The sequence below is a fragment of the Nipponia nippon genome, unplaced genomic scaffold (assembly GCF_047370975.1).
Source record: "Nipponia nippon isolate SJK-2023a ecotype South Korea unplaced genomic scaffold, ASM4737097v1 scaffold_22, whole genome shotgun sequence".
In the NCBI taxonomy this organism is placed as follows: domain Eukaryota; kingdom Metazoa; phylum Chordata; class Aves; order Pelecaniformes; family Threskiornithidae; genus Nipponia; species Nipponia nippon.
Window position 1 is genome coordinate 5,466,077 of NW_028262339.1, and position 13,374 is coordinate 5,479,450.

A 13,374-nucleotide genomic window follows, 5' to 3' on the forward strand; every position below is an offset into this window, starting at 1 on the left:
GCGATATTGCCGTCAGTGCATCATTGTGGTAGCAATTGGTACCTGTTGTTCTTTGACCCTCAGCAACCCCACCATAGAAGGGTTCTTCGAGAAACCGGGCAGGGTAGACAGCTGTTTCATTTCCTCCATCTCCAAGGCAGCTCTGCCAAAAGCCCACCGGTACCCTTTTGGGTCCTTGAAATACCCTCTCCTGAGGCAGTTTATGCCAAGGATGCACAGGGCCTCTGGGACAGTCACAATGGGGTGCTTCTGCCACTCCTTCCCGGTTAAGCTCACTTCAGCCTCCAATACAGTCAGCTGTTGGGATCCCCCTGTCACTCCAGAGATACATATGGGTTCTGCCCCTTCATAGCTTGATGGCTTTAGGGTACACTGTGCACCAGTGTGTACTAAAGCCTTGTACTCCTGTGGGTCTGATGTGCCAGGCCATCGAATCCACACAGTCTGGTACACCTGGTTGTCCCTTTCCTCCACCTGGCTGGAGGCAGGGCCCCTCTAGTCCCGGTCATAGCATTCGTTACTCACTTCTTGTAAATGCAAATCAAAAGTCCCTTTATTGAGATCGGAAGCAAAATCAGCCCTTCTACTCTGTCTGGGGAACTGCTCACTGGAACTGGAGCAGCAATTTTCCTGGAAGAACCGCCTTTTGTAGTTGTTTTTCCTTGCAAATCACGTACCCATGCCTCTAGGGTCGAGGTAGATTTTCCATCCCACTTCCTCATATCCTCTCCATGGTCAGGCAGGTAAAACCATAGTGTGCCCCATGGTGTGTATCCACTATATCCTCGCTCTTGAGCAGAACACTGACTCTAATAGCTGAGATGCTGGTCTGTACAGGTGGGGAGTAGGACCTATCCTCTTTGAGTTGCTGGACCTTCCAGGACATTTTCTCCACAGCCGAAACAAGGGATCCAATAATGGATGGAGGTTCTCCTTAGCCCCCTGTTGTGGTTTAACCCCAGTTGGCAACTAAGCGCCACACAGGCGCTCGCTCACCCTCCCCCACTCCCCGGTGGGATGGGGGAGAGAATCGGGGAAAAAAAAGCAAAACCCCTGGGTTGAGATAAAGACAGTTTAATAGGACAGCAGAGGAAGAGGAAATAATAGGAATAACGATAATGATAAAAGAATATACAAAACAAGTGATGCACAATGCAATTGCTCACCACCCGCTGACCAATGCCCAGCCCATCCCTGAGCAGCGATCGCTGCCCCCCGGCCAACTCCCCCCAGCTTATATACTGAGCATGACATCATATGGTATGGAATAGCCCTTTGGCCAGTCTGGGTCAGCTCTCCTGGCTGTGCCCCCTCCCAGCTTCTTGTGCACCTGGCAGAGCATGGGACGCTGAAAAGTCCTTGACTAGTGTAAAAGCACTACTCAGCAACAACTAAAACATCAGTGTGTTATCAACATTATTCTCATCCTACATCCAAAACACAGCACTATACCAGGTACTAGGAAGAAAATTCAACTCTATCCCAGCCGAAACCAGGACAGTATCCACCCCTTATTCCATACCATATACATCATGCCCAGGTCTTACACTTTCCAATACATTCCAATTAATCACCACCGGTCTTTTGATATATATACACAGATATCATTCCTTAGTCTATAGGTTATCCCTCAGAAATGTCCGTTGAGCTCATTTAGTCCATGACTTTGGGCTCCATCCGTCATAACAGTCTTTCAGGGCAGGAGAGAGGGTGTGTGGTGTTGGATTGTTGCATGCTGAAGGCAGTTCTGGTTCCATCGCTGCTGCACTTTGCTCGGTTTCATCAAAGTTCATTCTTCGTTAATTTGGGTGATTCTTACTGTAATAATGTTGATATGGCATATAACAACTATAGTAGCGATGACATACAGTATTACATAGCAATTAACATCATAGAGTTAAAATTATCGGCTAGTCTCACCCAAAATCAAATCCCCTTGAGGTACACATCGGACTTCCCCATCCTCCCGCATCACCCACCAAGTGCACCCAGGCTTCCTAGAGAGCTGGTCGATGCCCCACGCCTGTCAGTGTTTAAGAGGCATTTGGATAATGCCCTTAATAATATGCTTTAAATTTTGGTCTGCCCTGAAGTGGTCAGGCAGTTGACTAAATGATCATTGTAGGTCCCTTCCAGCTGAACTATGCTATGCTATGCTATGCTATGCTATGCTATGCTATGCTATTCTATTCTGTTCTGTTCTATTCTATTCGAGTGCTTGAATGCTTTTGTATTGGGGAGCTAAGTGAACTTGGGTTATTTACCTTTGTTGATATTCTATCTATTTAAATAAGCCAAATTTTAAACCAGAAACTCTCTTCAATATTAATATTAACTCTGTGATGCAGGCTATCAAGAGATTAATTTCTGTAATAACACTGAGCCTTACTCTAAGTATTGGCTGTCATAGCAATATGCATGCAATTTAAAAATGCAATACGGCGAGTATCAAAAAGTGGCGCGATTAGCTTTCCTTTGACTCCTTTACTTTAAATTTTAATTCTTAATTTCAAATTTAACCTTTTTACTGATTCTTAGAATTTGTTGATTTAAGAAGGATCAATAACATAACTCTACCTCTGCCATATATTTGCATGCTTTCCTTCAGGAAGATGTTGAATCTTACTGTTGCTTATTCTTCTGGCAGATCAGTGCTTCCAGTGCCACCTGCAATTGGACCAGCTTTCAGTTTTGAGTTGGACGTGGAAGATGGAGAGGTGGAAAACTACGAGGTTGGTGTGTGAAGTACAAATTCATGAGGAGCAGAGGTTAACTCAATACATGAACTTAAATGGTCTTTTGCTTTTCAAAGACAAAAATGGGATTAAATAAATGTAATGTTTATGAAGACAGAATCTAGAAACATTTTTTTCATACTAGTTTCTAACACTAAATGTTAGAAACACTCTTATTTTGTATCTATTGCCTTTCCCCAGAATCTATCTTTTCAGATTAGTGATGGTTAAATTCCTCAACTTTCCATTCTAGATGTGACTTCTTTTTGCGTTTTGCTTGGTTTTTAAATATCGAGCATAAATATCCTTTTCTTTTAAATATGCTATAACTTAGTGCTTTTTACGTGCCTTGCTAGCTTTACAGATCAGTGTTAACATTATAGGATTAATTCAGATAAATGTGATGGCAAGAATCTCTTAATGTATATTTTCTCTTGACAATAAGGAGAGTACAGCAAGTCACATATTTTGAAATAAAATGTCAGTGGTGTCTTTAGATAATTGAGGACTGATCCCATTTCTTGTCCTTGCTGCTTCTCAGGCTGTTGGATTCCCATCAGATTCTGTTCAGAAAACCTCAGCTGCCACCTATCCCTCCTCATGTATCTATTTCTCCTTGCTTCTGCTCAGAGCTGTGTATTTACGCAGTTACACAGCATTTACAGTGTAATGACGAGCTCTCCTATAATGCTCCTTGAGCTAGTTAAAAGAAGCATCATATTGTAGCTGACATGTTGGGCTCCAGGTTTTGGGCTATTTGTGTATCTGTACTCTTTGCATCTTTCATCAAATCTCTTAACTTCTGTGATTCAGTTCTCTATCAAGTTGATACTGATGCTTTTCTGGAGCCCCTCATGAGGGAGCAGAAATTATTTACATAAAGAGCACTTAGGTACAGTGTTCTACCTGTATAAACGAGTACAAAATTTAACCAAAAAGTGTCTCTATTCAGTTTAATGTCATGCCTTTGTTTCCAAAGGTTCACCATAAAATCTCCATGTCTCAATTCAGCTAGCCCAAGAAGTGGAACGGGAGTCAAAAGTTGTTTCTTTAAACTCTTGGCCACATAGAGCTAGGCTCATTGCACATTGCTAGAAAACAAGTTGGTCAACATTTTCTTCTGGTTACTCACACTACTGTGTGGGGGATGGGGGAAGGGGGTTCACTTCCAAAGCAAAACATATATCAAGCTGTGAATACAGCTGCAGGAGTGATTAACAGTTAGGTCATGGATATTTGGAAATCCTAAAGATACTATCATCTTATGCAGTTCAGAAGGATTCATCAATGATCAAACTTTGAAAGACATCTTTCCATAGTGCTTGCAGTTGTAGAGAGACAGAAGCAAGACTAAACGTGTGTTGATGGATAGGTGGGTTGCGCTGCCAGGTGGGATAGTGACATGGCAGAAGAAATCACTTTTGGTAGAGCTGAAGCTTGTTTGAGCAATGGATGATAAAAAGTCCAAATTCCTTGTTTCGTAGGCACTGCTGAATTTGGCAGAACGTCTAGGAGAAGCCAAACCTCGAGGACTGACAAAGGCAGACATTGAACAGCTTCCATCTTACAGGTTCAATCCAAGCAATCATCAATCGGAACAGACATTGTAAGTACATCTATCTCAAATTTACATACTTTATGTGACTGTTTTTCCATTCCTTTAGGCTGCAGCCTCAACTAGGCAAATACTGTAACACAAATGCTCTAAAAGCACTCAAATAAAAAAAATTAATTTTCTTAAACCGTTTTTCAGATCAGATATCATTTACCTTGGCTTTAAAATTCTGCATAGTCTCACTTCAGTTAGATGTTGAAATTTAGTTATTCAGTATTTTTAAAAAGTTTTCCAAATTTTTGTTTGGCATACTAGATATTAAATGGTCATCATCAACTTGGAATTCAGCCTATATTGAAATATTTTCCAATTACTAAAATTTCAAGTGCTCCTGGAAGAGCTTTTGACAGTCATTGAGGTTTACAGTTATATTTTCTTATTTTTAAGACTAATTCTGTTTGAAAGATCTACATAACAGAGAAATGAGCTATAGGTGGGAGGCAGTGAAAGTGATATACAGTGCTGTCAAATATTTGAAATTGAACAGAAGAGTTTTTTTCTCTGATCTTCCACTTAGAGCAATCTTCAATGTCATTTTTAACATAGTAGGGAATAAGAAAAATAAAAGTACCAGAGAACTTAAGTTGATGATGTCCCTGGGGAAGAAATGTGTTTATAAAACATGTACAACAGAATATAGATGTAATTTAAGGAGAAATTTTTCATAATAAAAATGTGTGTGATCTTTAATCAATTATGGCTTTGAGAAATACTCAAAGCAAGTTTTCTGGTTTTTATTTTAATATAGCTAAAATTAAAGTTAAAACTGAAAGAAATATGCTATAGGGTTTGCACTACCTGTTTATATCAGCAGGCATGAACTCCAGTATTTTGTATTATGGTAATACAGTCTATTTACTGCTTGGGCCAGTGAATTCCCATGGGTATGAGTTTAAGCCCTTGTCTGCTTTGGGATTTGAAACCATGGTGAACAAAACAAAAGCAATTCTCATTGTACACTGGTCCACTAGAGATCTATACTCACAAAAGTTTGATCACTGTAGATACTCCAGTGGTTTTTAAAAAAAACCTTTTGCAGACACACCTTATAAGTTGCCTATAGAATATAAATTATTGTTATTAAATGGGAAAGTTTATAGATATTTGCTGTCTTTTTTTTTAGGTGTGTAGTGTGTATGTGTGACTTTGAGGCAAGGCAGCTACTTAGAGTCTTACCCTGTAACCACGAGTTTCATGCCAAGTGTGTTGATAAATGGCTTAAGGTAAATAAAATCTGTGTTGGATGCAATTTATAATGTCCTAGTTTGTAGTTTCATTTTTTCTTTAGTTTTCTACTGCATTTCATCTCTTGTTTCTCATTTTTAATATTTAGGCTCTGAAGTAACAAAAAAGGGCACAAGCTGAATTTATCTTCTTTTTGTTTTCTCCTTACACTATAGAAATATTCTTTTTTAGCAATTAACAAAAGATATTTCTTTGTAATGATAACTGGAATAGGGTAATTTTAAAAGAAATATGAGGAGAATGATCTTCACTGGTAGAAAGCGCTCCTATAAGAATCCCTCATATCACTATGAATTTGAATTATTGGGGCAAATATAAAAGTATCTATTTTTATAAGTATAAGGCATGATTGAGTGATATTTTAAAAAAATAGACTTAGCATGAAATTATGGCTTTATGCATGCTATGAGATATTCTTTCAAAACAAGTTGGAGGGAAGACCTAGAAGCAGGACAGCACAATAAACTGACAGAATAGCAGTGGTACAGAAGGTGAGAAGGATAGGAATACAGTTTAGAAGATGATATATAGGGAGACATCTGTACAAGCTGTGTTATCCAGACCTACTGCTGATAAGGTATTCATTCTTTTTTAAAAATTCTATTCAGATTTACTTTAATCTGTCTGTAGTCTGTGTTGCAATATCAAATATTCCACAATCCTATGTGAAAGAATCACGTCAAACATTTCCTAGAGAATTATAAATGCAATCTTATGCTACATCATTTTAAGATATATTTTAAAAATTACTGGGTTAGAGTACCCAGTATATTCTAAAGCTTTTACAGAATCTAGGATTGGTGTAAATGTTTCCACAAAACTGCTCTTTTTTTTGTTTTCAGTAGAACTTCTTTGAATGAAATATGTGCTTGGGTTCAGAATACTGTAGGAGAACATGTCTGAGAATCAACAAGACAACTGTAAACATCTAGTTGTTGTAGCTTGAAATATATTTTTTAAAGCATGTTAACATTTGTAGATATTTATTTAGACTGTTTTATACAGTGATTGTCAACTAACTCAAATTAACATATATGCAAGTGTCAGTACAGAATATTTTCCAGTCCCCTGCTATTCATGTCTGTGGTCTGGGGCAAGGCTGAAGCATGTTTCCACACTGGACTTGTTAAACCATATAATTGCATAAAGCTTAGTCATGTTAAGAACAGTCAAGAGCAAGTGCCAGATTCTGCACCTGGGACAGGGTAATCCTGGTTATACATACAAATTGGGGGACAAGAGGCTGGAGAGCAGCCCCGTGGAAAGAGATCTGGGGGTTTGAGTGGATGGTAAGTTGAATATGAGTCAACAGTGTGCCCTGGCAGCCAAAATGGCCAACTGTGTCCTGGGGTGCATCGAGCACAGCATAGCTAGCCGGTCAAGGGAGGTGATTGTCCCACTCTGCACTGCACTGGTGCAGCCCCACCTTGAGTACTGTGTGCAGTTTTGGGCACCTCAATATAAGGAGGGCATCAAACTATTAGAGTGTGTCCAGAGGAGGGCAACCAAGATGGTGAAAGGTCTCAAGGGCAAGACTTATGAAGAGTGGCTGAGGTCACTTGGTTTGTTCAGCTTGGAGAAGAGAAGGCTGAGGGGTGACCTCATCACAGTCTACAACTTCCTCAAGGGGGGCAGTGGAGGGGGAGGTGCTGGTCTCCTCTCTCTGGTGATGAGTGATAGGACACAAGGAAATGGAATGAAGCTGCATCAGGGGAAGTTCAGATTGGACCTTAGGAAAAGGTTCTTCACTGAGAGGGTGGTCGGTCACTGGAACAGCCTACCCAGGGAAGTGGACACGGCACCAAGCCTGTCTGAGTTCAAGGAGCGTCTGGATGATGCTCTTAGTCATATGGTTTAGTGTTAGGTAGTCTTGCAAGGAGCAGGGAGTTAGTTGGACTCAATGATCCTTATGGGTCCCTTCCAACTCAAGATATTCTATGATTCTATGATTCTATATGTGGCATAGAGAGAAGGTAAACAAGGAACAATAGCTTGCTCCCTCTTCTGAAATGAGAACTAGGACCATTGGGTGTTGTGCACCCCATGATATGGTGAATGCTGAAATTCTGTGAAAGTTGATAAGTTTTTGAAAAAAGAATTCCTCCCAGGGTTGTTGATGCAAAGACATTGGATCTGGCTCAAAAAGCACTTGACCCACAGACTGCTGGAAGGTAGGGGACCGTATCAGGGAAGCATCATGTATGCTCTTTCTTATGCACCTGCTGTTGGTCACTGTTCAATTCAGAGTATTTGGCTAAATGAAGCTTTAGTTGGACTCAGTATGGCAGTTCTTATGTTACATTAAGCACTTTCAATTGGCAATCAAAGGGTAGTGAAGATAACCCTTAGAGATCAGTAAAATGGGGAAAAAACAGTTTTGGGGCATTCTTTTTTTTTGGTAATCTGAAGTGAACTGTAGTATTTGTGAGGCAATTTTGTGCTGATGCTTCTAACCAAGCTTAGAAATTGCTGACCCTTAACACTAGTATTGGCTAAAGGATGACTGACTTCAGAAAAAACACATCAGCATAAGTGTCAACTAAGCAGGTTTCTCTTTAATTGAAAGATTAATCTGAGCCTAAAGGGAGTACAGTTACACTATGTCGACACAAAGTTTTAGACTGTGTTTAGGGAGTGGGGTAAAATAACTTTTGCACTTTAAATTCACATCCCATGTTGATAAACTGTGCAAGGGAACACATTATCATTGGTAAATTTTAGTAAAAATTACTATTCCATCACAAGCTGGTGATGCAACAATAGAAGACATCAAAGCAAACTTTGACTTGTCTACATATGAAATTTGGATTTTTGCCTGTCCTATAGTTATAAAACCCTACATAGAAACACTTTTTCAGGCAATATGAGATAGTCAGGGGAAAACCTATTTTATACTGAATTATGTGCCTATATATTAGACTACAGTGAGAAAAAAATTCATGATAAATAAGGCTGAAGACTCATGAAAGAGATGTTAAACAGTGAATGGGACAAGATTAACAAGAGAGAGACTATCCTTTTTGCTTGTCAGTCTTTTCAACTCTCAATTTTATCATGTTTCACAATATCTGATTGTTTATTGATATCCTAACTCCTTGAGTCAAAGGAATACATGAGAAATCTTTTTTTTTAAAGCAGGATTTAGTCATAGTTCCAAAGAAAAACTTGAAAACATGACCTGTATTCACCCTGAAGGCTCAGGCTGTAAATCCTTTTCTTCTAAATGTGGTTCACTTCATCTAGAAAATTTCTATTTAATGTTTCTTATGATAATTTCAGTTCATTGTGCAGCTCTTATGTTACAGAAAGTTAGCTTGCCTGAAGGAATAGCAAGTTAAGAGAGGATACACATTGCAGCCTATGATGCATTATGTGCACCTAATTCATCTTTACACCGGTTATGTTAAGATGCGAAGGGGAATTAATTTCATGAAATACAGGGGTCCATAGATGCTGTGCAGCCTCCGTCCTGGATATTTTCAGGACCTAATGGGAGAGTCCTGAGTAACCTGGTCTGACCTTACATCTGACCCTGCTTTGAGCAGGAGGCTGGACTAGAGACCTCCTGAGGATCATTCCAACATGAATTATTTTATGAATCAGTCTATTCTCAACAACTTTTTCACTGAAGGGCTAAACTTAAAACTTTTATGCATGTTCAGCTTTGGAGCTGTTTAGTCAGGGTGTGTCGTGTCTGTTACTAAAAACCCTTCTCTTTTTCCCCCCCTGCTCAGCTTTCAAGCTTTGGCCAAGCCTGAATGATAAACTTCTCTTCTGCTGGGATAACGGGGTAGTGAGAGACTAAAAAGCTGTGATTCATGACAAAGAGCTAGTAAGACTAGGATGCTCTAATATTTTTTTTCCCACCTCTGTCTTGCTTCTCTAGTGATGGTGGGTTTCTCTGCCCACTGTATTTTTCTTTTCAGTTTACAAAACTTTTAGGTCATTTTCACATACTCTAAAGTAACAGAAAATGGGTGCACACTGGGTTTATCTTTTTTTTTTTTTTTTGTCCCTTTTGGGTACTCTTGATTACTGTGAGTGGCAATTTCATTTTGTTTCTGGGTTGCAGACACTGTTACCTTAACGAGTGTATTTGTCAGTGCATTAAACTTTCTTTTATTTCTGGTTTTACAGGCAAATCGCACCTGCCCAATTTGCAGAGCTGATGCTTCAGAAGTGCATCGTGATTCAGAATGACTAATCTAAGAGCACAAATCTGGTTTGGGTGTTCCTGGTCACGTGTATATATGAACTATCCATTGAACTTACCCATGTGGCTTCCAGCATTCCCCTTACACAAAAGGGTCAATGGACATTTCTTTGCACTGTGCGACTTAATTGATTATAAAGCTTATAACTAGTCTTCACAATTGTGGGATTCCTATACTAACTGTGTGATTGGCACTCCAAAGATGTTTTTTACCTTAATTTTGTGTGTGCACTAACTTTTCCTGGGTTTTGTGTGATCATTCCGAGTGTTGCTGCAAGATTACAGTGGACATGATCTTTTAGCATGTGCTTTTATAAAAAGTGGTAGCTCCGAACAACATAACAATCTACCTTCAGATACTGCGAGTGGGCATGAATGGTGTGGGTTTTGAGAGGATGCGTGAAGTGCATTTGTGACTGGGTGTGTATATGTGTTTGAGAACATATATACCAGCATGTACTAAGAATGTATGTATGTAGTATTAATTATGCTGCAATGTATAATCTTATGTTATTTAAACAGTACTAGTACTGTACACTGATTTCTTTCCTTGTGTTTGGAGTCACACACTGAATGCAGAGGGTGCTGCAATTATAGACATAGACATTCCTCCCCAATATGCTTAATCGTATAAAAAGACTTTTTTACTTGCTATTCAAACAGATGTTATACTCCCCCTTCATTGAAGGCTTTTAAGTGTACCTCTGAAGAGTGTGTTCATTACTCAGTATGTGAGTAACCTTGAGCTTTTACACGATAGGAAATACAAATTTCAGTATGACAGGTTTACTGCTTATTTTATCAATATAAAGTTGCAATATTGCATAACTAAGTTAACAATACTAACACTTCTGATTGATTACTTTAATGTTGAAGCTTTTCTGTTCTTCTCAGTTCTTCTAGCTGGGTTTTATTTACGTTCAGTTGATTTCTGATTAGACTTGAGTTTTGAAGATACTGCACTTTGTGCTCCTCCTCCAAAAGGAAGCTGAAAAGGTGCTGAGGGTAGTGTGCAAAGTTTCTTCACTTTGACCATTATACTTGCTAAGTATGTACTCCTTTAGTATATAAACATTGGCTTTAATCACTTATGTTCTTTGTTTATAGGAGAGTTTGTATACAATTAAAATAACTTGTAAGAGGATATGATTTTATTCCTGTGACTTAATGAACAAAATAAAATTTTTAACATTTTTTTCAGAGAGGTAAAACTTTCGATTTTTGTGCTTCAAAAAGGGTTGGTGGTGGTCATTCACTGCTAGAATGCAGTTGTCTTAGGGTGCTGCTTCTTAGCCTTCTGTATTTTCTGATAGGCTCGGCATGAAAAAATTTCCCTTATTTCTTTTTCTGTCAAGTCTCCAAAATGTTCCACTGTAGAAGAGTAAATTGGTACACTGTCCAGAACAAATAATGCTGTGAAATTGGAGGTAACTTTCATTTGACTGCCTTTCAAATAATATTTTTAGCTGTGCAGTTGAAAATATTGATTTCTTTAACACTTCAGACTGTTAAGAGCTTAAAGATGTTTCAGTGAAATAACTGGATCTACACATACCATAGTTAATCAAGGGATGTGATTTTTGGCATCAAAATGTTTTCTCCTAAATTTAGTGTCAATACCTTGGTTACAATAGTACAAGTGACACAACTACCAATATTGGTATAACTTGGTGCCAGTCTGAGCTTTGTTTGTTCTTTGACATTTCTGATACTTTTGTCTGCTGCTATGCTTGAATATCAGTTATATTTTCAGACAATGTTATGTTTTCTATGCTGCTTGCCCTTCTTTGAAGGTTCTACAAACCAATTAATTACAGCTATTGTTTTTGCTTGTTTCAGATGCTCTTGTATTTTTGTTACACAAATAGTACTCAAAACTTTAGTCTGTCCATACTTGACGATAATTAAGAATGCTAAATAAAAATATAGTTATATCAACTTCAAAATATTACAATTTCCCCTCTCCCCCAAGCACTAAAGAATGGACTACTCACAATAACATCAGAAAAGTTAAATCACCTATAGTAAACTTTATTTTTTTAGCAAATGAAATCATGTGGTTATTTTAAAAAGTGTGTGCTGTATATGTCTTATAATACTTAAGGTCTCTAATATATCTGGAAAAAAACAACCAACCCTAGCTCTACAGATTTAACCATAACAAACACTACTACACTCAGTATTCACTTTGTTTGAAGCATGGAAAGAAGGCACTTGTTCTAAGCTAGATGTAAATGCGTAATGAACAAGGCACACTTCATGAATACCAAGGGGAAAGTAGTCTTCTTTCTGTAACTGGATAAATCTTGGTGTGTAATGTCCCTTTTTTGCCAGTAAAACACTGTGAGGCAGCTGAAGATTTAGAAGATGGAGTATCTAATTTGGTAAAACACTGAATTTAATTGTTGCACTCCTGTGGCTGATTTCTTCTGGAATGTTACTTCTGTTTGGATGGGACTCTTGCAGATGTGTGCAGACTTGCTTCCTGTGGTTAGTGTGTATAAATAGTGCACATGCATGCGTTCCGAATCAGATCAGACCAGCTACAACCAAGTCTTTTCTATTGTGGCTATCAAAAGAGAAGGGGAAGGGGATTTATGCTCAGCTATTAAATGCCATGTGCTGTGCACAGTTGTGTCTAATGTCACAGCCTGTTGTGGTGCCTGATGGTACCAGAATCCAGCAAGACAAATAAATGTTCATTGCCTTCCTGCCATACTTACCCAATGGGAAAGGGGGTGGGGGGTGGGGGGGCATGTTAATGGTTTACCATAGTGGCACACCTGTTGTTTGTTTTTTTGTTTTTTTTAGGTTTTTTGTTTTTTAGCAAGAGCTCTCAACATAACTTTGACCTGAGAGAGAGAGAGAGGCTTAAAGGCTTACAGATATCTCCAAGGTCTCATTTTATCATTTTATTTCTAGAAATCTTACTGTGCAAAGTAAACCTTTTTGTTGTGTATGGCTTCTGTAAAGGTTCTTGAATGTGATAATAAGATATGTTAACAGCTGAGAAATATTTGGAATGGCATTTACCAACCTTTGTTTTACTTTTTGAAAACACATTTTTGACTGAGTGACTCTTATGAATGAGCTATGTGGGTTTTGTGGGTTGTTTTTTTTTTTCCTTTCCTTTGGTACATTGTTACCTCATTTTGCTATTTGTTTGGTTTGTTAACAATTATCAAAGCTTATGGGTTTTGTTAGAATCATATTTTGTCAAGCATTTTCTTTAAAATTACACTTTATTGTGTCATTTAACATATTTTAAATGTATTATAAATATCTGTAATGAAATAATTTGCAAGCTTGATAAATTTTTAACAAAACTTGTACTTTTTTATGAGTTACTACTGATGCTTTATGAAGTAGTGCAATTAATTTTTATTTTTAATCTCTGTGCCCAATTTTGGACAGAGTTGTTCAATAATTAAAATAAAGATATGATGTATACTTGCACAATTTTGGCCTGTCCCTTCTTCCTAGGAAGGGATGCAGTCCTTGCCTTGAGTATTCTCCATATTTCAGTGCTTCTTCATGCAACTCTAGATATAAGGGTAATATGGTTG

At 38.2% G+C, this 13,374-nt stretch overlaps 1 protein-coding gene across 3 annotated transcripts in view; it reads left to right on the forward strand.

Annotated features, from left to right (window-relative positions):
• Positions 1 to 12,485, forward strand: part of LOC148055446 (E3 ubiquitin-protein ligase RNF38-like) — a 227,137-nt gene extending 214,652 nt beyond the window's left edge. For all 3 annotated transcript variants that reach the window (XM_087760431.1, XM_087760432.1, XM_087760433.1), the window contains 4 exons: positions 2,648 to 2,732; positions 4,220 to 4,341; positions 5,474 to 5,573; positions 9,733 to 12,485. In XM_087760431.1, the coding sequence (XP_087616557.1) occupies positions 2,648 to 2,732; positions 4,220 to 4,341; positions 5,474 to 5,573; positions 9,733 to 9,795 (370 nt within the window). In that variant the 3' untranslated portion in view covers positions 9,796 to 12,485. The remainder of the gene's footprint in view (positions 1 to 2,647; positions 2,733 to 4,219; positions 4,342 to 5,473; positions 5,574 to 9,732) is intronic.
• The last annotated feature ends 889 nt before the right edge of the window (positions 12,486 to 13,374 follow it).